The sequence below is a fragment of the Copidosoma floridanum genome, unplaced genomic scaffold (assembly GCF_036245765.1).
Source record: "Copidosoma floridanum isolate Cflo_tuat_1 unplaced genomic scaffold, Cflo_Japanese_pri ptg000021l, whole genome shotgun sequence".
Lineage (NCBI taxonomy): Eukaryota > Metazoa > Arthropoda > Insecta > Hymenoptera > Encyrtidae > Copidosoma > Copidosoma floridanum.
The window spans coordinates 23542891-23563656 of NW_028321898.1; the positions used below are offsets into that span (position 1 = coordinate 23542891).

Consider the following 20766-nt stretch of genomic DNA (forward strand, 5'->3'; position numbering starts at 1 on the left):
CTCAATACTACGAACATTTTTTTTTTTTTTTTTCATGGTATTTCTATCTCAAATACCATCCAATTTGTTACCACAAAAGTTTGTTAGTCAAAAGATACAAGACATTTCGTAACAGTAAATTTTAGTCAATTTTTCGAAAAACTATGTCCGTTTTTACTACGTACATAGATAAATCGCTTGTACAGTTGGAGCGTTCTCAACTGGCTTAAGCGATATCTGCAAAGCCTTAGCTATTGAAAAAAAAATTTGTTGAACTTAGTGCTGCAACTGGGGTTTATAATCTCTACGTTTGTACAGCGAAGGAGGAAAGTCGAAACACTTGAAAGCGGCACTGAACATAAAGGACATTTTAACGCCTTTTTCGTAAAAGACTTTGAACATTGCTTTTGGTGCCCCATACATGTCTGACTCTTATTTCCTTGATTGTATAAAACTTTTTATTCTACCATTTCCCTAGCAACATAAATGACATTTTTACCATCAAAAGCATAAGAAACACCTGGGTCCACACTATCATCCATCTTGATAAACTTTGAAAACAAATAGCGATCAAAGCCCGAGGGTAAACTGCCCTCCTATGTACATGGATCCCCGAAACCCTCAAATTCCTACATGATGGTACAAACTCCATAAACGAACTAGCCAACAATTGTTCCATTCAGCCACTATCCTCTACGTAATCTAAGTAAGATCGATCCTGTCTATCCATCCATATACGTAAGAGCAGCGCGAAACTGCTCCATTAGTCAACCCCACGAGCGAAGACACACACGTTTTTACCACTAATGGCTGTTGCCGTCGTAAAAGTCTCCTTTGCCGATACCAGCCCTCATAGGTATCATGTAACGTAATAACGCAACGAATCGTAACTCGAGAGTCTTTTTGTGAAGATAAACGGCTCGCTTCTGTACGTCACATAATGTACACGAAAACATGGACTCGCTTTGTCTTTCTTGCATGCGTATACTTGGTTCTTTTATCGTATTTCCTCTCACTGCGAAGGGACAGCGAAAACCGGCTGCGCTGATTATTCAATATCTCGAGTGTATGCGTGTAAGTACTCGCTCAGGCGTCGTCGGGCGCTTGAAAAGAGCGTAATTAGGAGAAGGCAGTTGTCGCGTGGCGCATCGATGGCTACACTCCAAAGTAAAGGAAGCCAATTCGTGATGTGAGGAAAGATACCGAGTATAGGTATGTATGCTCTCATCCTCTCTTTGTACGGGATTTTGAAGATCTCGTTGTTGAAGTTGTTCATTGTCAAGGAGATAGGGCTGTTTCGTTGACCTAAACATTTAGAACGAAAAGTCAATAAATGTTTACAAAAATTTTCTTGTACTAAGCTACTTTGGTCTACTTTTTTCTTCAAGTAATCAAATTCCGTATACATTTGATATTATAAGCACCCCTTGGAAAGATTTAATAATCTCCAAGGCTTAATAACTCCTTTGAGCTTCAATTTCATCGCCAAAGCTCTTTCTCCTCCGTTCACCTGTATATATTTACTCAAATCCATAGCTAAATACTCTTTGTGGAGAGACGTCGCAAGCAGACCTTGGAAAGGTATACATATAGGATTCCTAGCCTTGAGGCGCCAGCATCTAAATCAAGACGCAAAGGTCGTCGTCGAGACGAGTGGGGTCAGGGGGTGCACTAAAATCTAAGTTTTCCGTACACTGTGACTTTGATTAAAAGAGATGAATACCTATGAGTGATTTTGCCGTAACTAACTCAAAAGAACTTTAAAAATGGTTTTAAAAAAGGGGGTTGAAAAATTTCTTTTAGTGGCATTTCTATCTCAAGTACCGTCGAAAACAAGTACTTATCCAAAGCCAATCTGATTCGAAAATTTTTTGTCAAACGATATACGAAATGGATTACATTATCGATTTTTTATGTAATTTTTTAGTGGCGCAAGTCGTAACAACTAAAAGTTCTTATGAGTGGATCAGTATACAATTATACGTGGACACGTTACGTAACGTATGTTTTACAGTACATATAAAAATTCTTTCCTCCATTCCTGTGAACATTATTCGTCAAATTATCTTCAAAATCCAATTCAAAGATTTCTTGGAAAATTTTCATGGCAACTGCATAAATGTTAGCACTCTGATCTCGGTATTAGGTATATTCAAATAAACCCTGACTTGTTCTCTTAATAAAGTTATTGTAACATAATTATTAGTTGCGCACAATGATAACTTTATTATTCTGTTTCCTTGCGATGGCGGTAACGAGCGCCTAATGTGAAATAAAAATTCAAATTGCAGTTCCAAGACTTGGTAAGCGCTTTCGATGAATAATAAAGTTAAGAGCGTATTAAAGTATGAAGCGCCGCGGAAGGAGAGAAAGAAAAAGGAAAAAACGATAACCATTACCTACTTTGCGTGCGTGTCTTTACGTTGTAATACATGCATAATTTTAGTAATATAAAAGTTATATCGATCCGCGTGGTAAACACGTGTTATGCCGGCGTACATTAACATTAGCATTCTCTATCATAAAAAAGTGTCAAGTGTGTTGTGTATAAACTATTACGACCATTAATAGTGTGCTATTAAGATATTTCATGAGCCACTATCTATTTTCGCCATCAACATTTTTTAGTGACTAAAAATCTTTTTAAACATTATGTGACCCTACTGAATTTATTAGGTGCAATAGATTTTACCAATAGCCTGATAAATTGCACGTCAAGCTGATGATTACGAGCACGCAAAATTTCGAGTGATTGCCGTTGAACTAAAACAGTAACGTTTTATAGCAGCAGGAAAATTTTTTCGTCCAAACTTTTTCGTACAAAATATAATTCCAAAGTAAAATTTTATTGACAGACTATTGTATTTTGTATACTTATTTTATAAACTCAAATATTGAAATAAAGTAAACTTCTAGGCACAATTTTTCTCAAGTATCCTGTGAAGAGTCAAAATATTTTTTCTGTTACATAATTCTGTAGGCACATCGAAAAAAATTGGCTTGCATATATTGCAACAAGTACGTGATTAGGTGGTTTGGCTGTAAATTTTTTCTTCCTCCAAGCATTACTACTGTTAATTTACAAGCAAGGTCTGGCTTACATTAGCATACTCAAGTGTTGCGGATAATTATTATAAAAAAAAAAAAGCACTCGTCATTTCCCTCAATTTTTTCTGACCCCGTATTTTCTCAACAATAGATCGCGTTTAAAGCTGCCCTGAAAGTGTATGTCACTTTCTTCCTATAATACCACTATAATATACAAAAACGGAAAGCTAAAAATGCTTGGTAGTCCAGTTCTTTGAACAACAAAAGCTTGTCTCACAAAAGCTCGACTTTAACAAGGGTGACAATAGAGCTATTCAATGTCTGCACTACACATTTCCGCTGCTTTTCTCCCTTTCTAACTCTGATGTTCTTACTCAGTTCTCCCGAGTACTGCAAAAAGGGAGTGAATGAATGAATCAAAGCTAAACTTTTGATGAAACGTCGCAGATGTCTCGCTGATGCTTGTTTTGCTGACACTCATCTGTCCGTTTGTGGAAAACTAATTTTCAACGACGAGACGAGTATTTTTTTTAGATGTACTTTTCTTAATGAGCAGCATTGCTGATGTCAACTTTTAATATTTTAAAAAGTTTGCACAGGACTTCATAAAAGCGAGAGATGTAAGGTTGAACCCCAGAGTGCAAAACGCCAAGGATCCGTGTTTGTAAAGTTTTTGTTTTTTTTTTTTTTGTTTTTTTTTTCAGTAAAAGTAGCTTTTAATTACTGTAAACGGCTTCATAATATCTGTAGTGACACTTGTTTTAAGAGTTAATGAAAAACAGAGCCAATATTTAATTAAAGCAATGATTTTTTGTAAATTGCGAATACTCGTTTCATTTCCAAGTAGTTCAAGTTAAAGTTTAAAGTGCACCAGTTTAAAGTACATCGTTCTGTATTATTAGTTAAAAACTGTCAAAAATTTGTAAGCGTGTGCAACACAAACAGTGTACCAGAGACGAACAATTAAAAATCAAAGTATCAGCAAACTGGTGTCAAATTTTAAATTTAAAAGAAAAAAGAAGGAAACAAAACTCAATGAAACAATAAAAAAGTACTTTCAAGACCACACCACAGGTTCAAATCAAACTGCAGAGTTTGAAATTCATCTCCATCCGTGAACTCACCGCAAATTATTCTGTATGAACTATAATTACGTCGTAGAACTAGCTTCAAAAAACTTAAAAGTGAGAACAATACTAAACGAGAAAAACGACCGTCGCCTCTCCCGCTTCCCGTGGTGAGTTTATTTGTCTGGAGGTAAGCACGTGCATGGTAGTACACGCGTGTATTTCCTTTCAGATATACTTATTATGTACTTTGCTGTGAAACGCACGCACGTCTACTTTATGGGTATGAGGCTCTTTTACCGTCAAGCTTGAATCAGATGGCGCCAGGGCACGTCGCGGCTGTCATACTTACACACCGTCAAATTTACAGTTGTGTATTGTGTTCGTGAGCCTATCTGTGTAATGAGCAAAGCAGAAGACATAACCTTTGTAAATGATTGCTGTTGTTTGCAGACAATTTTTGTTTGCATTTACGTTTAAAGATAGTAGGAAAAATGAAGTGCAGTGTAATATCCTGCAATAAGAAAGTGAAATTTAAATTTCCTTCTGATAGTGTGATAAAAAAAAGTGGCTCGAAGCAATTATGAGACCAACATTTTTGCCGCTCCCAATTCATGGCTTACCTTTCCACGAGTTCTGCTTTTCTTTCACTGACTCTTGCTCCTTTCCCTTTTAAAAGCTTTTTCAATTCTGAAACTTTTAAGCTCCCATAATATTCTTTCTTGTCTTCCTTATTCATTTCAAAATTTCAAATATTGCGCTTTACTACTACACTTTAATTTCCTATGTACATACAATACTGAAAAGTAATGTTGTGTGAGTGAGACGGCCATGACAGCCGCGACGTGCCCTGGCGCCATCTGATTCAAGCTTGACGGTAAAAGAGCCTCATAATAAGTGCGCGCGTGTACCCGAAGTAATTGTTGGGGCATGTGCTCTGTGCTCTTACAATTATACGTGCATTTGAGAGAAAAAAAAATGGGAAGTGCCACTAAACGGAAAGTTATGCAATAATTGCGGGAGGGCGGCTTGGTTTTACTTTGTAAATCGAGAGCAATCAGCACGACTCTAAGGGGGAGATGTAGCATAGTGGAAAAAATTAGAACGAAAAGCCAGACTGAGGGCAGGACGGGGGGTGTGGACTTTTCGAGTGTTTTCCTCGCGTCTGACAGGTTTTATAAAGAAGCAGGTGGGGCCTTGTTGTGCTTTAATTGCGAGTTTCGAGGAAATAAATTCATCTTCTGGTTGTTGATTGCGAGCAAGGCAAACTTGACTTGAAACGATTCATTAAATGCGAGAATCGGTTGTGTTTATGATTTTTTTAGTTCTTAAAACCAACCAGCTACAATATCCGGTGGGATATAATTTACAATTCATTTTTCAGTAGCTTTTAAATCATTACAATGTTGAAAGAAGTTTAAAATCACGTCAATTTCAATTTAAAATCAAAACTTTAATTACCACAAGAGGTCAGCACATTAAATTAATACCCGCGGTATATATGTGTGACCACTTTTCTTCCATACTCCGTTTTTCTTTCCACTAAGCTTGCATATTTTCCTTCAATCTTTCACATTAAACCCGTGAGGAACTCTTACTCTTGCTCTTGCGTATTATTATGTATTGTGTCTTTTATCCCTAGTTTTTTCCAAATAATAACTGGGCGTTGAACTGAAATTTGAAGAAGAACGTATATATGAGGCTCTTTTAATTTTACAGTCAAGCTTGAATCAGATGGCGCCAGGGTACGTCGCGGCTGTCATGGCCGTCTCACTCACACAACATTACTTTTCAGTATTGTATGTATACAGGAAATTAAAGTGTAGTGGTAAAGCGCAATATTTGAAATTTTGAAATGAATAAGGAAGACAAGAAAGAATATTATGGGAGCTTAAAAGTTTCAGAATTGAAAAAGCTTTTAAAAGGGAAAGGAGCAAAAGTCAGTGGAAGAAAAGCAGAACTCGTGGACAGGTAAGTGTATATTTTAGGTTATATTTACAAGGCTATTTATGTATTTGTTTACTAATGATTGGTCTCCCAATTGCTTCGAGCCACTTTTTTTTAATCACACTATCAGAAGGAAATTTAAATTTCACTTTCTTATCGCAGGATATTACACTGCACTTCATTTTTCCTACTATCTTTAAACGTAAATGCAAACAAAAATTGTCTGCAAACAACAGCAATCATTTACAAAGGTTATGTCTTATGCTTTGCTCATCACACAGATAGGCTCACGGACACAATACACAACTGTAAATTTGACTGTGTGTAAGTGCGACGGCCATGACAGTCGCGACGTGCCCTGGCGCCATCTGATTCAAGCTTGACTGTAAAAGAGCCTCATACGTAGAAAATATAGCCAAAATGGAGATAACAAGAATTGATAAGTAATTTGTATCAAAGAGCACGATAAATACTTTTATTCAACTGAACACATGCACGTTTGATCATATTTTTATGATCTCTTTTTCTACCACTTTTCTCTCTCCGATGTCTAACTTTTTTTCGTCATGATTATTTAGAGTTATTTAAACAATTATACGTATATGCCTAAATTATACGAGCTGATATTGATGTCTGTAATACATTATACATTACGTGAGACTGCATGCAGCTTATCGCAAAGGCAGTCAGTTAAAATTGGTGAGACACCTATACATGGTAGTACGGAAGTAATCGAGTGAGAGAGAAAGACACAGGTAACAGAAAAGTATAACACGAAATCAGAGACCTACGGGGGCAGGAGGTCCAAAAGACTGGTCATTACCGACCTAATACGCGAGCTGTTACAAGCTCCGTATCCTCATTCTCCGTCGCTTTTAGACCATTGTTCTAAGGAGCTACCGGCTACCGGCATCAATTGTGATGTCTATCCATCCCACGGTATCTCTGCAATCTCCTGAGCAGTGACTTGGCCGCTGTCAAAAACACTCAAAAGGCACCAGAAGAAACGAGTGGAATTCCATGAAAGAGTTCGTGGAAAAAGATCGCGAGTGTAAAGTTGAAGGTGCATAGTGTTTGAAAACGCAGGGGGTTAATGCGGAGTGCGATATGTGTGTCAGAAGAAGAATAAACAACAGAGTTTGCCATTTTGTGAAACGTGAATCGTGGAAGAGTTTGTGAGACAAGTTAAAGTGTATTCTAGTGTGTATAGTGCGAGAGAGACGACAAAAGAGAAAAAGAAAATCGCCCAGGACATTTTTTGGTGTCCTAGTGTATGTGATGTGTGTAAATTATAGACATACGTTTCAGGACTTCAGGAGTCAAGTAGCGAGTGGGGTAAGTAGAACAAAATTTGAGATTTTTTAAGGGAATTTTTCCAATTGTGTGAGTGTGTGCGTGATTGATTTTTTTGATGAAAAGGAGAGCAAAGGGAAAATCGCGTACGTTTTGGGCCAGCATCACGTGTTCAAGCGCATAGCTCGCTAGCTTAGCACTGGTAATTTTTTGAAACCGTCTTCGATTTACCGGAATTTACGTGTGCGCAGAAGTGGGATCGGCGATTCGAGTTGATTCCTCTATTCGATACTTTTTTAAAGAATCGATTCTTCATTCGACTCTTGATGATTCGATACCTATCACTGGCTGAGAATCGAATAAAAAAAATTTCCTAATTTCGCGTTGAAAAAATGATCCTAAGTACTCTTTAGGGTGCCTGTACATGGGCGTCTTAAGGGGGCTCCAGCGAGCACTGGTACCAACCCGAAAACTATTCGGTTAGTTGGTATCACTTCTGTGAGTATATATCTATATATACGTGTATATATAAGCGAGCACCATCATCTATATATATGATGTGTCCGTACCTATGGTAAACAAACAGCAGCTTCTGTCACGTACAGAGCGTTTTATTTAGAATTAGTTTTTTTGTGTTATAAAAAATGAAAGAAATCACACATCACTGTAAGAGTCATCAAGACTTTCAGGATGCTGAAATGATTTTGCAACAGCAAAAAAGAAATAAAAAAGTAATTGATGATAACAAACAAAAATTAATTGTATTAAAATGTATTATTAATGATAAGATAATTTATAAAATGGCCAAAGAATCGATATCAATAGAAGTATTAGTAGATGCATATAAAAAAAATCCTACAAATGGCATCACCTCATTATTATCTATGAGTGTAAATAATAAGTAAGAGTTATTTCAAATAAAAAAATTATTGACGCAATTTTTGATAAAATAAAAAATAATTGCAGTTAAAATTTTTCAATGTTCTATTTTATTTAAAAAAAAAAATATGTGTAAGTAATCCATAGGAGAACACGATTAAAAAAGAGTTACAAATGACATGAAACTTATGTAAGTACTTGCAGTGTAATTCTGAAATATTCAAAAGCGCGCGCCTTACAAACAACAAGATGGCATCCCGTCATGACCCTGCTAATTCAATGACTTGATCAATACTTTACAAAATATCTCAAATATTTCCAGGGTTACCTATATTTTTGAAGGTACCATCTGAAAGCTGAGATGTTTTTCTATAAAACAGTTACAGTCCTGACATGTAACTCCTCAATTATTGTTAGAAAATACCGATGTTTTCACGTTGCTCTATGAGAGGCTATGTATAATGTACGAACTTTGAGAGCAAATATCTCAAAATTTTCCAGGGTTAGAGGGGTTAATCAGGACACCGTTGGAATCAGCGTGTTTTTATCTATCAATTAAGCTACCTGTGACCTCCTAACTCCTCCCGCTGGAGCCCCCTTAATGTCTTAAGACTGTAAGCCACACCTATGGCGGGTGATTCATTCAAACTGATGTTAACTGAATACCGATATAATTTGTTTTAAACAAGGAAATAGACACTTTATTCATCATAAAACTATGTAACCTGATTACATTATAACGTTAGAACGTTTTTAAGGCATCAATTGAAAAGTTTCTACAATTCATGTTAATACAATAATTTTGTCAACATAACCTCTCTTTTGAACGACTCAGCGTTAACAAAATTTTTTTTAGTTTTGGTGGCTAAATATCTTTCCAATATCATAATGCAATCACGTAACATAGTTTTGTTATGAACAGGATGCCTATTATCTTGTTTAAAACAAATTATATCAATATTCGGTTAACGTCAGTTTGAATTGAATCACCCGCCATAGGTTTGGCTTACAGTCTTAAGACATTCAGACACCCATGTACAGGCTCCCTTAAGTATACATTACGTATGAGGAAGTTTGCCTTGCAAGCTCAAAGTAGATGGTGCCAGGATAAACTAGCTCTGTCATGGCGACTCCCAGGAAAATTCAAAATATATTATTTTTAAAACAAATTTTTTTTTCAAGAACTGTCAAAAAATATGTTATATCGCATTTAATGAAAATAACTAATTAATTAAACAACATAAAATTTTTACTGCTTATATTTTACGTAGAATAATATTACTTAGATGAAACATCCATAAAGCTCATCTTCGCATCGATAGAGATTCCTCCGTTGATATGTACAAATGAGCTTTATGGATGTTTCATTTAAGTAATTATTCTGCGTAAAATATAAGCGGTAAATATTTTATATTGTGTAATAAATTAGTTATTTTCATTTAATGCGATATAACATATTTTTTGACAGTCGTTCTTGGAAAAAAAATTTGTTTTAAAAATAATATATTTTGAATTTTCCCGCGAGTCGCCATGACAGTTGGTTTACCCTGGCGCTATCTACTTTAAGCTTGCAAGGCAAACTTCCTCATAGTAGCAAATTTGAGTGGTGTGAACTGACTTTATATCATTAGTCACCATTGTCACTAAATGAGAAAGTCCGTTGGTTGGTATCAAACTAATTCTTCTGAGTCTAGACTAGACAAGCATCTGGACAAACTAAGGGGCCGTCCACGTGATTCAAATGATTCAGAATCATAAGTGAATCATTTTGAATCGTGAATCATTTTTTAATCATAAATGAAGATTTAATAACTAAATTTTAAGATCTTTCTGTAGTAAAGTATGAGCATTAGAAAGTTTATTATTATTATTTATTAATAAAACGTGCCTTCAGACTAGCAAACATAGGCGATTAATAATCCAACTGTTTTTCAGGGTAATTGATACAAAAAAATATTCACTATGGTGGCTAAGCATCGGCGATTAAAATCCCAACAGTTTTTTATTATTATTTATCAATAAAAAGTGCCTTTAAAAAGAGTAAGCATCAGCAATTAAAAACCAAACAGTTTTTTTAGTGAAATTAATAAATAAAATATTCTCTTTTTTATCTACAAATACACAGAATATTTATTTATATTATCTATCAAGTCTTTCTTTCCTAAGAAAGTCTCTCTTCTAAGCCGTTCCTTGGCTATTTTTATTTATCTACAGTCGAGGTGGTAAATGTGGGTTACTGACACTACAAAATAAAATCCATGATTTTTTTTAGATTCTAGACGTCTGATACGACTGAATGTATGAAAAATTCATTATAAATTAACGAAATGTAAAAATTTGTCGACAGTGGTAAGATTGTAGCCAAACAATCCAGTTTTTTCCGCTTATCAGTAATGACGAAAACACATTCCAATAGTATATTTATAAGTATCACAACAAATAAAGATTTCCTGATAAAATAAAAGATGCTTTTTTTTTTAAATCATTAACTTTCTCTTACAATTTTTTATATTTTTAATTGAAGTGGCATTGTCTTATGCATAGATTCCAGACCGTGTTACAATTACTACCAGCCTTTCCGTAGGTTATATTAACCTAACCCTATAGAGTGGGATTAAAATTGGAAATTGTATTTACTTTTTGTCTATAATCTTTTTTGTTCAAACAAGTACGTGTGAGGTATTGTTAAAATGAAAATATGGCAAAAAAGAAACAAAGTTGGCAGTGGCGTAAAAAAAATCGTGCTAAAAATGTTGCCATGCTAAATAAGGTTAAAGAAAAAGCATTGTTGAAAATAAAAAAGAAACAAGGTACTTAAGAACAAATATAAAAGTTGGAACTATAAATTTGAATTTCAACAGTGATCGTTAGTCATAGGTATAATATATATTTTAAAAAATTTTTGTCAGCTTTTATATTCAGGTTTATAATACTAATTTAAGACCGTGGAGTGCGTTTCTAACTGTATTAAAAGTCAAAGTTCCTTCAAATTACTAAGCTTTTGTAGGTCTCACAAATGAAACATTAGTTGTGAAATTAGTATTTAATTTAATTATAGTACTTTCATTAATGTGTTTAACTGTATGTTATTTCAAGAATTAATCTTTAATTACTTAAGAAGTAACCATATTTATAAGTGGTAGTAGGTACATGCATGGGCAGTAATAGATGTACTGGCAGTAATCGGGGAGCGTTAATACATGCATAATGACGGTAACATAAGCATTTAGCTAACTTAAAAAATAAATGTATAACTTAATGATGCAATAAAAATTAGTTGAGTATTATATATAAGTACCTGATTGCATAGCCTTCACTTGAAAGAGAGAATCAAGTTGATAAGAGCTTGCAGGCATTTTCTATAGCCTTTGAAAATTACTTTGATGAAAAAAGTGGTAGTAATACGTAGATTAACCCTCGACAGTGTGATACGTTTGATAGCGATTAGTTAGTGTCACTAATATATATAATGATAAAAATATGATAAAAGTAAATCAAATACGTTTGACTCCATTTTTAGTCCTGAGAAGGACTGTTTGTTATTAACTAATTCAGATCTACGAGCTTTTCTCGGTTTTCTTGGGTAAAAGTACGGCCTGGATGTTGGGCAAGACACCACCTTGGGCGATTGTTACTCCAGAGAGCAGCTTGTTCAATTCTTCGTCATTGCGGATTGCTAGTTGGAGATGACGAGGGATGATTCTGGTCTTCTTGTTATCACGAGCTGCGTTGCCAGCCAACTCGAGAACCTCAGCGGCCAAGTATTCCATGACAGCGGCCAGGTATACTGGCGCACCAGCACCCACTCGTTCGGCGTAGTTGCCTTTCCGCAACAGACGATGGATACGTCCTACGGGGAACTGGAGTCCAGCCCGAGTAGAGCGAGTCTTGGACTTTCCCTTCACCTTGCCACCACCTTTGCCACGTCCAGACATGATTCGAGTTGAGGGTGTAAGCTTGAAGTCGACGACTAACTGCGCCGCACAGTTACTGTATAACAATGGAGTTGCTGAGAGCCCGCTTATATAGGCCTTCGAGCTGCTCTCCCGAAGCATGCCCCTACTCTTCGAGAACGGAAAAAACAGCTGCACGAAACAAAGCCATTGTAGAGAGAGACTCGCCGCTGCCGCCTCGTGGCTCTGAAAAGGTAGGGATGGATTTTGGAGAGAACGTTCCGACGCTCATAAAAGGAGAGTCGAAACTGTGCACCAGCATACTGTCTCTCTGTCCTTCGCTGTTAGACTTCGATACAACTTACGCATCATCATGCCACCCAAAGCATCTGGTAAAGCTGTGAAGAAGGCAGGAAAAGCCGTTAAAAACATCACTAAGGGTGACAAGAAAAAGAAGCACAAGAAGAGGAAGGAGAGCTACGCTATCTACATCTACAAGGTGTTGAAGCAAGTCCACCCCGACACTGGTGTCTCTTCCAAGGCGATGAGCATCATGAACAGCTTCGTCAACGACATCTTCGAGCGCATCGCCTCCGAGGCTTCTCGCCTGGCCCATTACAACAAGAGGTCGACCATCACCTCTCGGGAAATTCAGACAGCTGTAAGGCTCTTACTGCCTGGTGAATTGGCTAAGCACGCCGTTTCTGAAGGAACCAAGGCGGTGACCAAGTACACCAGTTCCAAGTAAATACCACCGTCATCAATCGGCCCTTCTCAGGGCCACAAAACATTACGATGTAAACTACTGCTGCCATTAGTAAAATAAGACCCCGTGCCTCACTAAACAACCCCTATGCGTAAACATAAAAATTAACCGTTCTCACATTGACATTTTTCTCAATTAATCTTGTCGAGCGAGCCCCCTTTCTTTCATCAAACTGGTTACCGATCCTCTTATAATTACCGATTTTTTCCTTGTCTTTCCTATTTATTTACTTTTACTAGACTTCCAGGAGGTGGGGATGGTTCAAGGAGATATCTTATGGTTGATAAGTTTCAAACTTGCCTATAATAAATTCGTTTTAACTACGAAAAAAATCTCAATAAATTAAACCTTCATTAAGTCTGATTATTTTAATTTTCGAAATATGCTGGTTCTCGTACAATAAACCACGTACATATAGTCGAAACTTATTTCTCTAAATAAAAGCATGTGATTACACAATTTATAAAAAATAATTAAATAATTACTAAAAAAGCGTGTTGAAAAAAAATCATTCTAGTTACTATCTACCGTTGTAACCGTCCGCTCAGCAATGTAAAGGCACGTTATCGGATATCCACTATAATTAACGTTGCTGCTCGATTTTTCAAATTTCACAATCACACAAGTATAGTTACATGCAACCACTTTCTAAGTATGTGCGGCGTAGGAAAATAAGATTAGCGATGAGTCAATAGCGATAGGCTAAAGAGAACCGACGAGTCGTGAAGGTCTGGAAAAAAATTTTCTTTGATTTTCTAAAATTTGTAAAAATAATGGTAAACATTGACGACTTATAAATTTTCTGGCGAAGAAAAAATAATACATCTTTTTTTTCTTCCAAGGGTCGTCAAAAGTGAAAACTTTGGAGTGAAACACGAGTCAGTAACCCCAATTCATCCACTTTTTTCGATTTACAGTAAAAGTTATAATCTAATTTACGTTGCCGTTTTAGAAAAACAGTACTTTTTATTATTTAAAATAGTTTTTATAGCCAAATTTCAACAGGGTAAATGGTGTTTCAATAGACTGGGCAATGGAACCTTCCATTTTCTGCACAGCGCCCCACATACATATTAAACTTAATTCTATAGTACAACAATGTGTGAGTGTATGCGCCGCTACTCTGTCTGTACTGTACGTCTGTAGGCCCAAGTAAGTATGTCCGCATATAGTTGGGTCGACACTAACAGTTATTTACAGATGCCTCTGTAAGAGAGAGGGAGAACGTAAAAGAGAAACGGTGTTAGCAAAGTCGACAAAGCTATACTTACACTGAAGACAAAAAAATTCCGTCAATCTAGATAAACATTTAGTTGGATATAAAGAAAAAAAAATTTATTCGAACTAAGTAGACGTTAATTAATCAAATGAAATAAATAATATCTTTATAACGCAACATTTAGAATTTTCATCTAAATATTTATTTAATTTTTCTTTTTCTGTTTGTAAATAAACGTTTATTCGAATAGACGAAATGTCGTGTTACTCGACAGATTTCTTGTTTCGACACATGATTTTTCAATTCAGAATTATTTCTTTTAAAGACCAAGTGGTTTTTTGTTTACCCGGGAGTACGGTAACTGTTATTTATATAAGATGTTAGTCGTGAACGTTTGATAGATTTGTGGCCTTGAAAAAGGCCGATTTTTCAACTTTGTAAACGTAATTAACCGCCGAAGCCGTAGAGAGTGCGTCCCTGTCTCTTCAATGCGTAGACAACGTCCATGGCAGTGACGGTCTTCCTCTTGGCGTGTTCGGTGTATGTGACGGCGTCACGGATGACGTTCTCAAGGAAAACCTTGAGGACACCACGGGTCTCTTCGTAGATTAGGCCAGAAATGCGTTTGACTCCTCCACGGCGAGCCAGACGGCGGATGGCCGGCTTGGTAATACCCTGGATATTATCACGAAGGACCTTGCGATGGCGCTTTGCTCCTCCTTTTCCCAATCCTTTTCCTCCCTTACCACGACCAGTCATCTTGAAGCAGTTGGAAGAAAGTTATACTGAACTAACGGACCTGCAAAGGTACTGTGATGCTAAGGGGACTTTGAGCCCCCCTTTTATAGGCTTCCTCGAAACTCTTCCCTCTCTACGACTGTTCGATCGGCAACGGCCCCCCAACTCCAGTCTCTCTTTCCGACCGGTTTTCGAACGTATAAAAAGGGGGCACTTCTCGAGCTTAGGGCATTCTCGATTCAACCTTTGGTCGTCTGGTATTACTGTTGTTGTGACGCAATGGCTCGTACGAAGCAAACAGCGAGAAAATCCACCGGAGGGAAGGCTCCACGGAAGCAGCTGGCCACGAAAGCGGCTCGTAAGAGCGCGCCCGCTACTGGTGGTGTCAAGAAGCCACATCGCTACAGGCCAGGAACAGTGGCCCTCCGTGAGATCCGTAGGTATCAGAAGAGCACTGAACTGCTTATACGCAAGCTTCCGTTCCAGCGCCTTGTGCGAGAAATCGCCCAAGACTTCAAGACCGATTTGCGCTTCCAGAGCTCGGCCGTTATGGCTCTGCAGGAAGCGAGTGAGGCGTACCTTGTAGGACTTTTTGAAGACACCAACCTGTGTGCGATCCACGCTAAGCGAGTGACCATCATGCCCAAAGACATTCAGTTGGCTCGACGCATCCGTGGAGAACGTGCTTAGATCATTCAGAAAAACAACCGGCTCTTTTCAGAGCCACCAAAAATTAACGTGAGTCCCTGCATTTTAGTCATTCTTTAGTTTAAAAATTGAGTATTTATGTAGGATAAACATATAAAGGAACACTGCGTACGGTTGTGCCAATAATTTTTACTTCAGAGCCTGTAGCTTTGAAAGTGTAACACTCAGTGGGAGAAAAATTGCTGGGCATGATAAATTGAAGACTCCTCTACGTGTGTGTACAGAAATTATGACTGCAGGTGCAGCCGTTTAGAAGTACGAGCTGTAAATATATATTTACACATGCATATATATATCTTACTAATATATAAAGCAAAGTCGCTAAAACCGTTGTAATCGCTAACCGTGAAAACTACTGAACCGATTTTGCTGAAATTTTGCACACTGATTCATGATACTTCCTAGATGGTTTTAGTATAGTTTTTATCTTAAAAAATTTAATAACAATAGCAATAAATGAGCTCAAAATTTTGCAAAAATACGCCAGCTTTTCACTTTAGTTCAGTAAAATCCGCTACGTGGCGTCGACATACAATCGAAGCTACCTGCAACATAATTAAATAAGTGTGGTTATAAAGCGCTGGAGCGTCTCCGTAGCATATGTCGAGATCGTGCTAAGAACTCGCGCACACTTGTGCGCAGCCGGCCTCCGATTGGCCGAGCGACTGCGCGTCGTTTGAACGTCCAAAACTCAAAGACACAGCGCTCAAAGCCCGAACACATAAAACCCAAATACCTAATCCCAAACGACCCAGTGCGCTTACTTGGCCGCACTTTTATTTTATTTATTAATTACCAAAATCCCAAGCGGCTAATCTCCAACGTTGGGTTATTGGGGATTAGCCGCTTGGGATTTTGGTAATTAATAAATAAAATAAAAGTGCGGCCAAGTAAGCGCACTGGGTTGTTGGGGATTAGCCGCTTGGGATTTTGGTAATTATTAAATAAAATAAAAGTGCGGCCAAGTAAGCGCACTGGGTCGTTGGGGATTAGCCGCTTAGAATTTTGGTAATTAATAAATAAAATAAAATGCGGCCAAGTAAGCGCACTGGGTCGTTTGGGATTAGGCATTTGGGGTTTATGTGTTCGGGCTTTGAGCGCTGTGTCTTTGAGTTTTGGACGTTCAAACGACGCGCAGTCGCTCGGCCAATCGGAGGCCGGCTGCGCACAAGTGTGCGCGAGTTCTCAGCACGATCTCGGCACACTGCTCCATAGTGGTACAGTCGAGCTTCGGCAGCTCAACAAAATATGTAGAGAATGCTGGTGATAGTCCTGCAGCTGGGTATCCCGGTTACGGACGACACTCTTCTCTAAAGGGGAAGGGCCCTAGGTGTCTCTTCACCCTGAAACTCGCCGAGTGCGATCAAAAAAAAAAAAAAAAAATTCCAACCGATGCCGTCTCTTCCACAATACCAGGAGACATATGTAGCCAGAGCACAATCTGGATCCAACTCATCAGAGTTGTGAGGGAGTCCCACCATCCCACCTGGTGTAGTTAGAGAATTTGTGGCTACAAATGTAAGCAAGGGAAAACAGCTCTGAGGGGCACGGGAAGCCACAACGGCTACCTTCTTGGTCGTCACGTCCCCAATGCGCTTACCCACATGTTCCCGTCTAAAGATGAGCAGTTGGTTATCCGGGGAACGACCCGAGACGAGATATTCTTTGGTCAGCGGCGTACCTCCCTCCATCACAGTCTCCGTACATCGAGACTCCCAGGGTAAGAATCAAACAACCCGTAGCCAGCTCTTCATCATCAGAAATAATAATAAAGAATAGCCTGGAAGTTTCACCACTGGCGCTTTTTAGGGCCATTATAAGTATTTACGTTCCCTACTGAACCATCAATTTCATCGGTTCTTTTTAGGATCCACCTAAGTGTAAACTACCTTGCCAACAAATACATTTTTATTACCATTTCCGGAAGCGATTCGTCGACTAAAAGACTATATTAACTAAAGACGGGCACTATTAAACCAAGTCAGCTATTCACAAGCAGACGTCACCTGCGGAGTTGTTCTTCGCAAGGCTGGAAAACCCGGTGACCGACGACTCTATATTACCCTCTCGACTCTAAGCATTCAACCAGGAATCACTGATCCTCTCCAAAGTCTGCGTTGGGCAAACCTATAACAGCTATGTAGGAAAAAAAACTTGAGCCAACGGGACAGCCTCCACTGGACAAGTGTGGGGACCCGACCCTGCTGCGCATCACTAACCAATCTCCCCATCTAAGATCACCAAAACAACTGAATCTGCAAATAAAAAAGGTGCTTTAGACACCAACGTCTTCGACGTTATACCGGGAGACGTTGGGAAAGAGCACTACAACTAGCCCCAAATTTTTCTCCCAATCAGTCTGGGTCTTCAACAGCAAGCCAGAGAAGATCACCCTGAGGTATCCAGGCAGTCACAATCGCTGTTAACTGCAGTCAAGAAAGAGTTAACTTAAGAAGCTCACCGGTCTTTTTTAGGGCCATCGGACGTCGAACTACCTAGCCAACAAATGTATTAAAATTAACAAAGTTGACTGAAAATAGCCTTTAGGGGTCATTCAAGTCGTAAGCATGCCAATAGTCGCAAAAGGGTATATTGGAAAGAAAACTTCAAATGTATCTAATGAATACAATTTGAGGCGTCAAGAAACTGACGCAGAAAATTTATCGAGATTGAAACAGCACCGTCAAAATCGACAACTTAAGAGTCCATTACGTGAGAGATCAGCTTTCCATTGTACCCTCACAGCAATCTCTGAAATCTTTAAAGATCCTACTTCAGATTTTTAAATAAGTGGAAAATGTATTTTTGTTTTTGTGGCAATAAAAATGTTGGGTTTAAGGTCCAGGACTTTGTTGCTCTGGTAATAAAATTGTGAGATATGAGAAAAAAATTTTTTTTTAATATAAATTTTTTGGGGGTTTAAAATCTTAACAGCTTTAAAAAATAGCCCTTGCCGTGAATTACACAAAAGAAACTGTAAATCAACAACTTCTTATAGCCATCGATTATTTTATGGCATAAAGAACGCACAGTACTTTTCAGCATAATTATTTTTTTGAATTTTTACACCTTATTATTTGACCAAATAAACTATATGGATTCCGAAAAAATACGTTTTTAGTAAGAAGATTTTTGTTCTGAGATGTATCGGGAATCTGTATAAAATTTTCTAACTAAAAATGTTTCACATTACATGTCAACACACTACGGTGTTTTATTTAGTAAGTCTCGGGCGAAGCCGAGACGGGGGGCTGCTAGTATATATATATATGTATGTATGTATATATATGTATATGTCATAACCGCCCATGCACACCCCAGGGGTGGTTGTGGCAGTGCCTGGGGACGGTTGAGACAGGTTAAAAAAATACATTTTTTTTTTTTTTTTTTTTTTTTTTTTTTTGTTTGATGGAGCGGGGAGGGGAAAATCTTCATAGACACCCCAGCTAATCCGGTGGTAGTGTCGGATTCACCCGGTGTGCCTACCGACTAAAAACTAACCTCCCCGCATGGGACAGGTCCGTGAGGACCACTCCCCTAGAAGACAAAAGGGCATAAGAGGAGAAAGAAAAAGGAAAATAACGGAGAATTTCGGAGGCCGACTCGCTCTCGAAGAGATGAGAGGAGGGGGCACTTACGCATCTGGGCGAAGCTCGAGTCTTGGCTTGCGCCGGAATAGAGTTAGAGAAGCTTGAATTTTGTGTTATTGTACGTGTGTGTGTGTGTGTGTGTGTGTGTGTAAATGTGTGAGTCCGCTGGGTATTGTGTATTTGGAAGCGTACTTGTGATTAGTGTGAGTGTTGTATAGGGTTGAGGCCGTAGAGGATGCGGCGGATAGAAGGGTGCTCCTGAAGGGAGCGCACGAATTGAAGTCGCGTTCGTTTCGTCGAGATCATGGAGATGGAGATGATGCATCCGATGGAAGCAGGGGGGATTGAAGACCTAGAGTGTATTGAGGGTCTTCGGGGTTCTGTGCTAGAGCGCAGGGACGTCTTATAAGGTCGAAGCGACCGGGTTGGAGGTTCGCGAGTGCGGCGATGGTGGGGTTTGGGTGGTCCGTAATGGAGGCGCGGATTTTAGACGCAAGGACGGGGGCTGCTTGTATTGGAGGGACGATGTTTAACTCCTTGATAATCTGAGTATTCCTGATGTACCACGGAATACCCAGGACCGACCTCAGTATCTTCATGAAAGGGCCCTGGATGCCCTGTAGTCGGTTTCCCTTTGCAGCGCCCCACGTTGGTATCGCGTAGGTGCTAATGCTTTTAATGATGGCGTTGAAGGTGCGCAGCTTGGTCTTCTGGGAGACGGCTTTGTTGTTGAAGAAGGGCTTTAGTTGCACGAAGGCTCCATATGCCTTTCCGCGGGTGCTGTTGATGTGCCGAACGTACGTGAGTCGACGGTCTAGCGTTACGCCAAGGTACTTGGCGGAGTAGCTCCAGTCGATATCTACTCCGTTGACCCTTATCTTCTGCAATTTCTTCCTGGGATTTTTCCAGGAGACGAGCATGGCTATAGTCTTTGCCTCATTGACGACCAGTTTCCAGAGACTATACCAGTTGAGTAGAGTGATGATGTGCTCGTTTAGAAGGGTGGTGCACCGAGAGTGTTGTTTTGACGTACAGCTGACCGCGACGTCGTCTGCGTAGACGTACGTGTTGATGTTTTCGCACTGGGGCAGGTCGTGGCAGAAAATGTTGAAAAGGGTGGGTGAGAGTTTGGAGCCTTGGGGGACTCCGGAGGTAATTGGGCGGGGGTTGGAGAGGGAGTCGCCTACTTTAACGCGGATAAATCTGTCCGAGAGGTAAGATTTGACAGTGCCTATAAGGTAGTGTGGAAAACCTAACTGTATAAGCTTGTACAGGAGGCCCTCGTGCCAAACTCTGTCGAAGGCCTGCTGTACATCTAGAAAAGCTATCGCGGAGAAGTTTTTGTGTATGAGGCTATCGGAGAGGTCTTCGGTGACTCTCAGAAGCTGGTGAACTGCCGAGTGTCTGGCTCTAAAGCCGTACTGCACGTCTGGAAGGATGTTATTTTCCGTGGCGTGCTTGTTTAGGCGGGTGAGAATGACGCTTTCAGTGATTTTACTGGGCGATGAGAGTAGGCTAATGGGTCTGTGGCTCGCGGGGTTGCTGAGGGGTTTTCCCGGTTTCGGGAGGCAGATGACTGTAGCCACCTTCCACGCAATTGGGAAATAACGAAGGCGCATCACGGCGTTGGTGATGTTGC

General features: G+C 39.0%; 4 protein-coding genes across 4 annotated transcripts; 2 read left to right on the forward strand and 2 right to left on the reverse strand.

Annotated features, from left to right (window-relative positions):
* Positions 1-11750: 11750 nt before the first annotated feature.
* On the reverse strand, positions 11751-12186 carry LOC106638881 (histone H2A). The gene has a single exon (XM_014352255.3). It carries the CDS (start codon positions 12146-12148, stop codon positions 11771-11773), a length of 378 nt encoding a protein of 125 aa, XP_014207741.1. The 5' UTR covers positions 12149-12186; the 3' UTR covers positions 11751-11770.
* Positions 12187-12448: 262 nt separating this feature from the next.
* LOC106638897 (histone H2B.1/H2B.2) lies at positions 12449-12870 on the forward strand. The gene has a single exon (XM_014352276.2). The coding sequence runs from the start codon at positions 12480-12482 to the stop codon at positions 12852-12854; it is 375 nt and encodes a 124-aa protein (XP_014207762.1). The 5' UTR covers positions 12449-12479; the 3' UTR covers positions 12855-12870.
* A 1668-nt stretch (positions 12871-14538) lies between these two features.
* Positions 14539-14856, reverse strand: LOC149374206 (histone H4). The gene has a single exon (XM_089594247.1). It carries the CDS (start codon positions 14848-14850, stop codon positions 14539-14541), a length of 312 nt encoding a protein of 103 aa, XP_089450373.1. The 5' UTR covers positions 14851-14856.
* A 233-nt stretch (positions 14857-15089) lies between these two features.
* LOC106638868 (histone H3) lies at positions 15090-15770 on the forward strand. The gene has a single exon (XM_023389426.2). The coding sequence runs from the start codon at positions 15109-15111 to the stop codon at positions 15517-15519; it is 411 nt and encodes a 136-aa protein (XP_023245194.2). The 5' UTR covers positions 15090-15108; the 3' UTR covers positions 15520-15770.
* The last annotated feature ends 4996 nt before the right edge of the window (positions 15771-20766 follow it).

What these genes read in the sequence shown, in the direction of transcription:
- LOC106638881 (XM_014352255.3), bottom strand. Translation starts at nt 12,148, where the DNA reads ATGTCTGGACGTGGCAAAGGTGGTGGCAAGGTGAAGGGAAAGTCCAAG.
- LOC106638897 (XM_014352276.2), top strand. Translation starts at nt 12,480, where the DNA reads ATGCCACCCAAAGCATCTGGTAAAGCTGTGAAGAAGGCAGGAAAAGCC.
- LOC149374206 (XM_089594247.1), bottom strand. Translation starts at nt 14,850, where the DNA reads ATGACTGGTCGTGGTAAGGGAGGAAAAGGATTGGGAAAAGGAGGAGCA.
- LOC106638868 (XM_023389426.2), top strand. Translation starts at nt 15,109, where the DNA reads ATGGCTCGTACGAAGCAAACAGCGAGAAAATCCACCGGAGGGAAGGCT.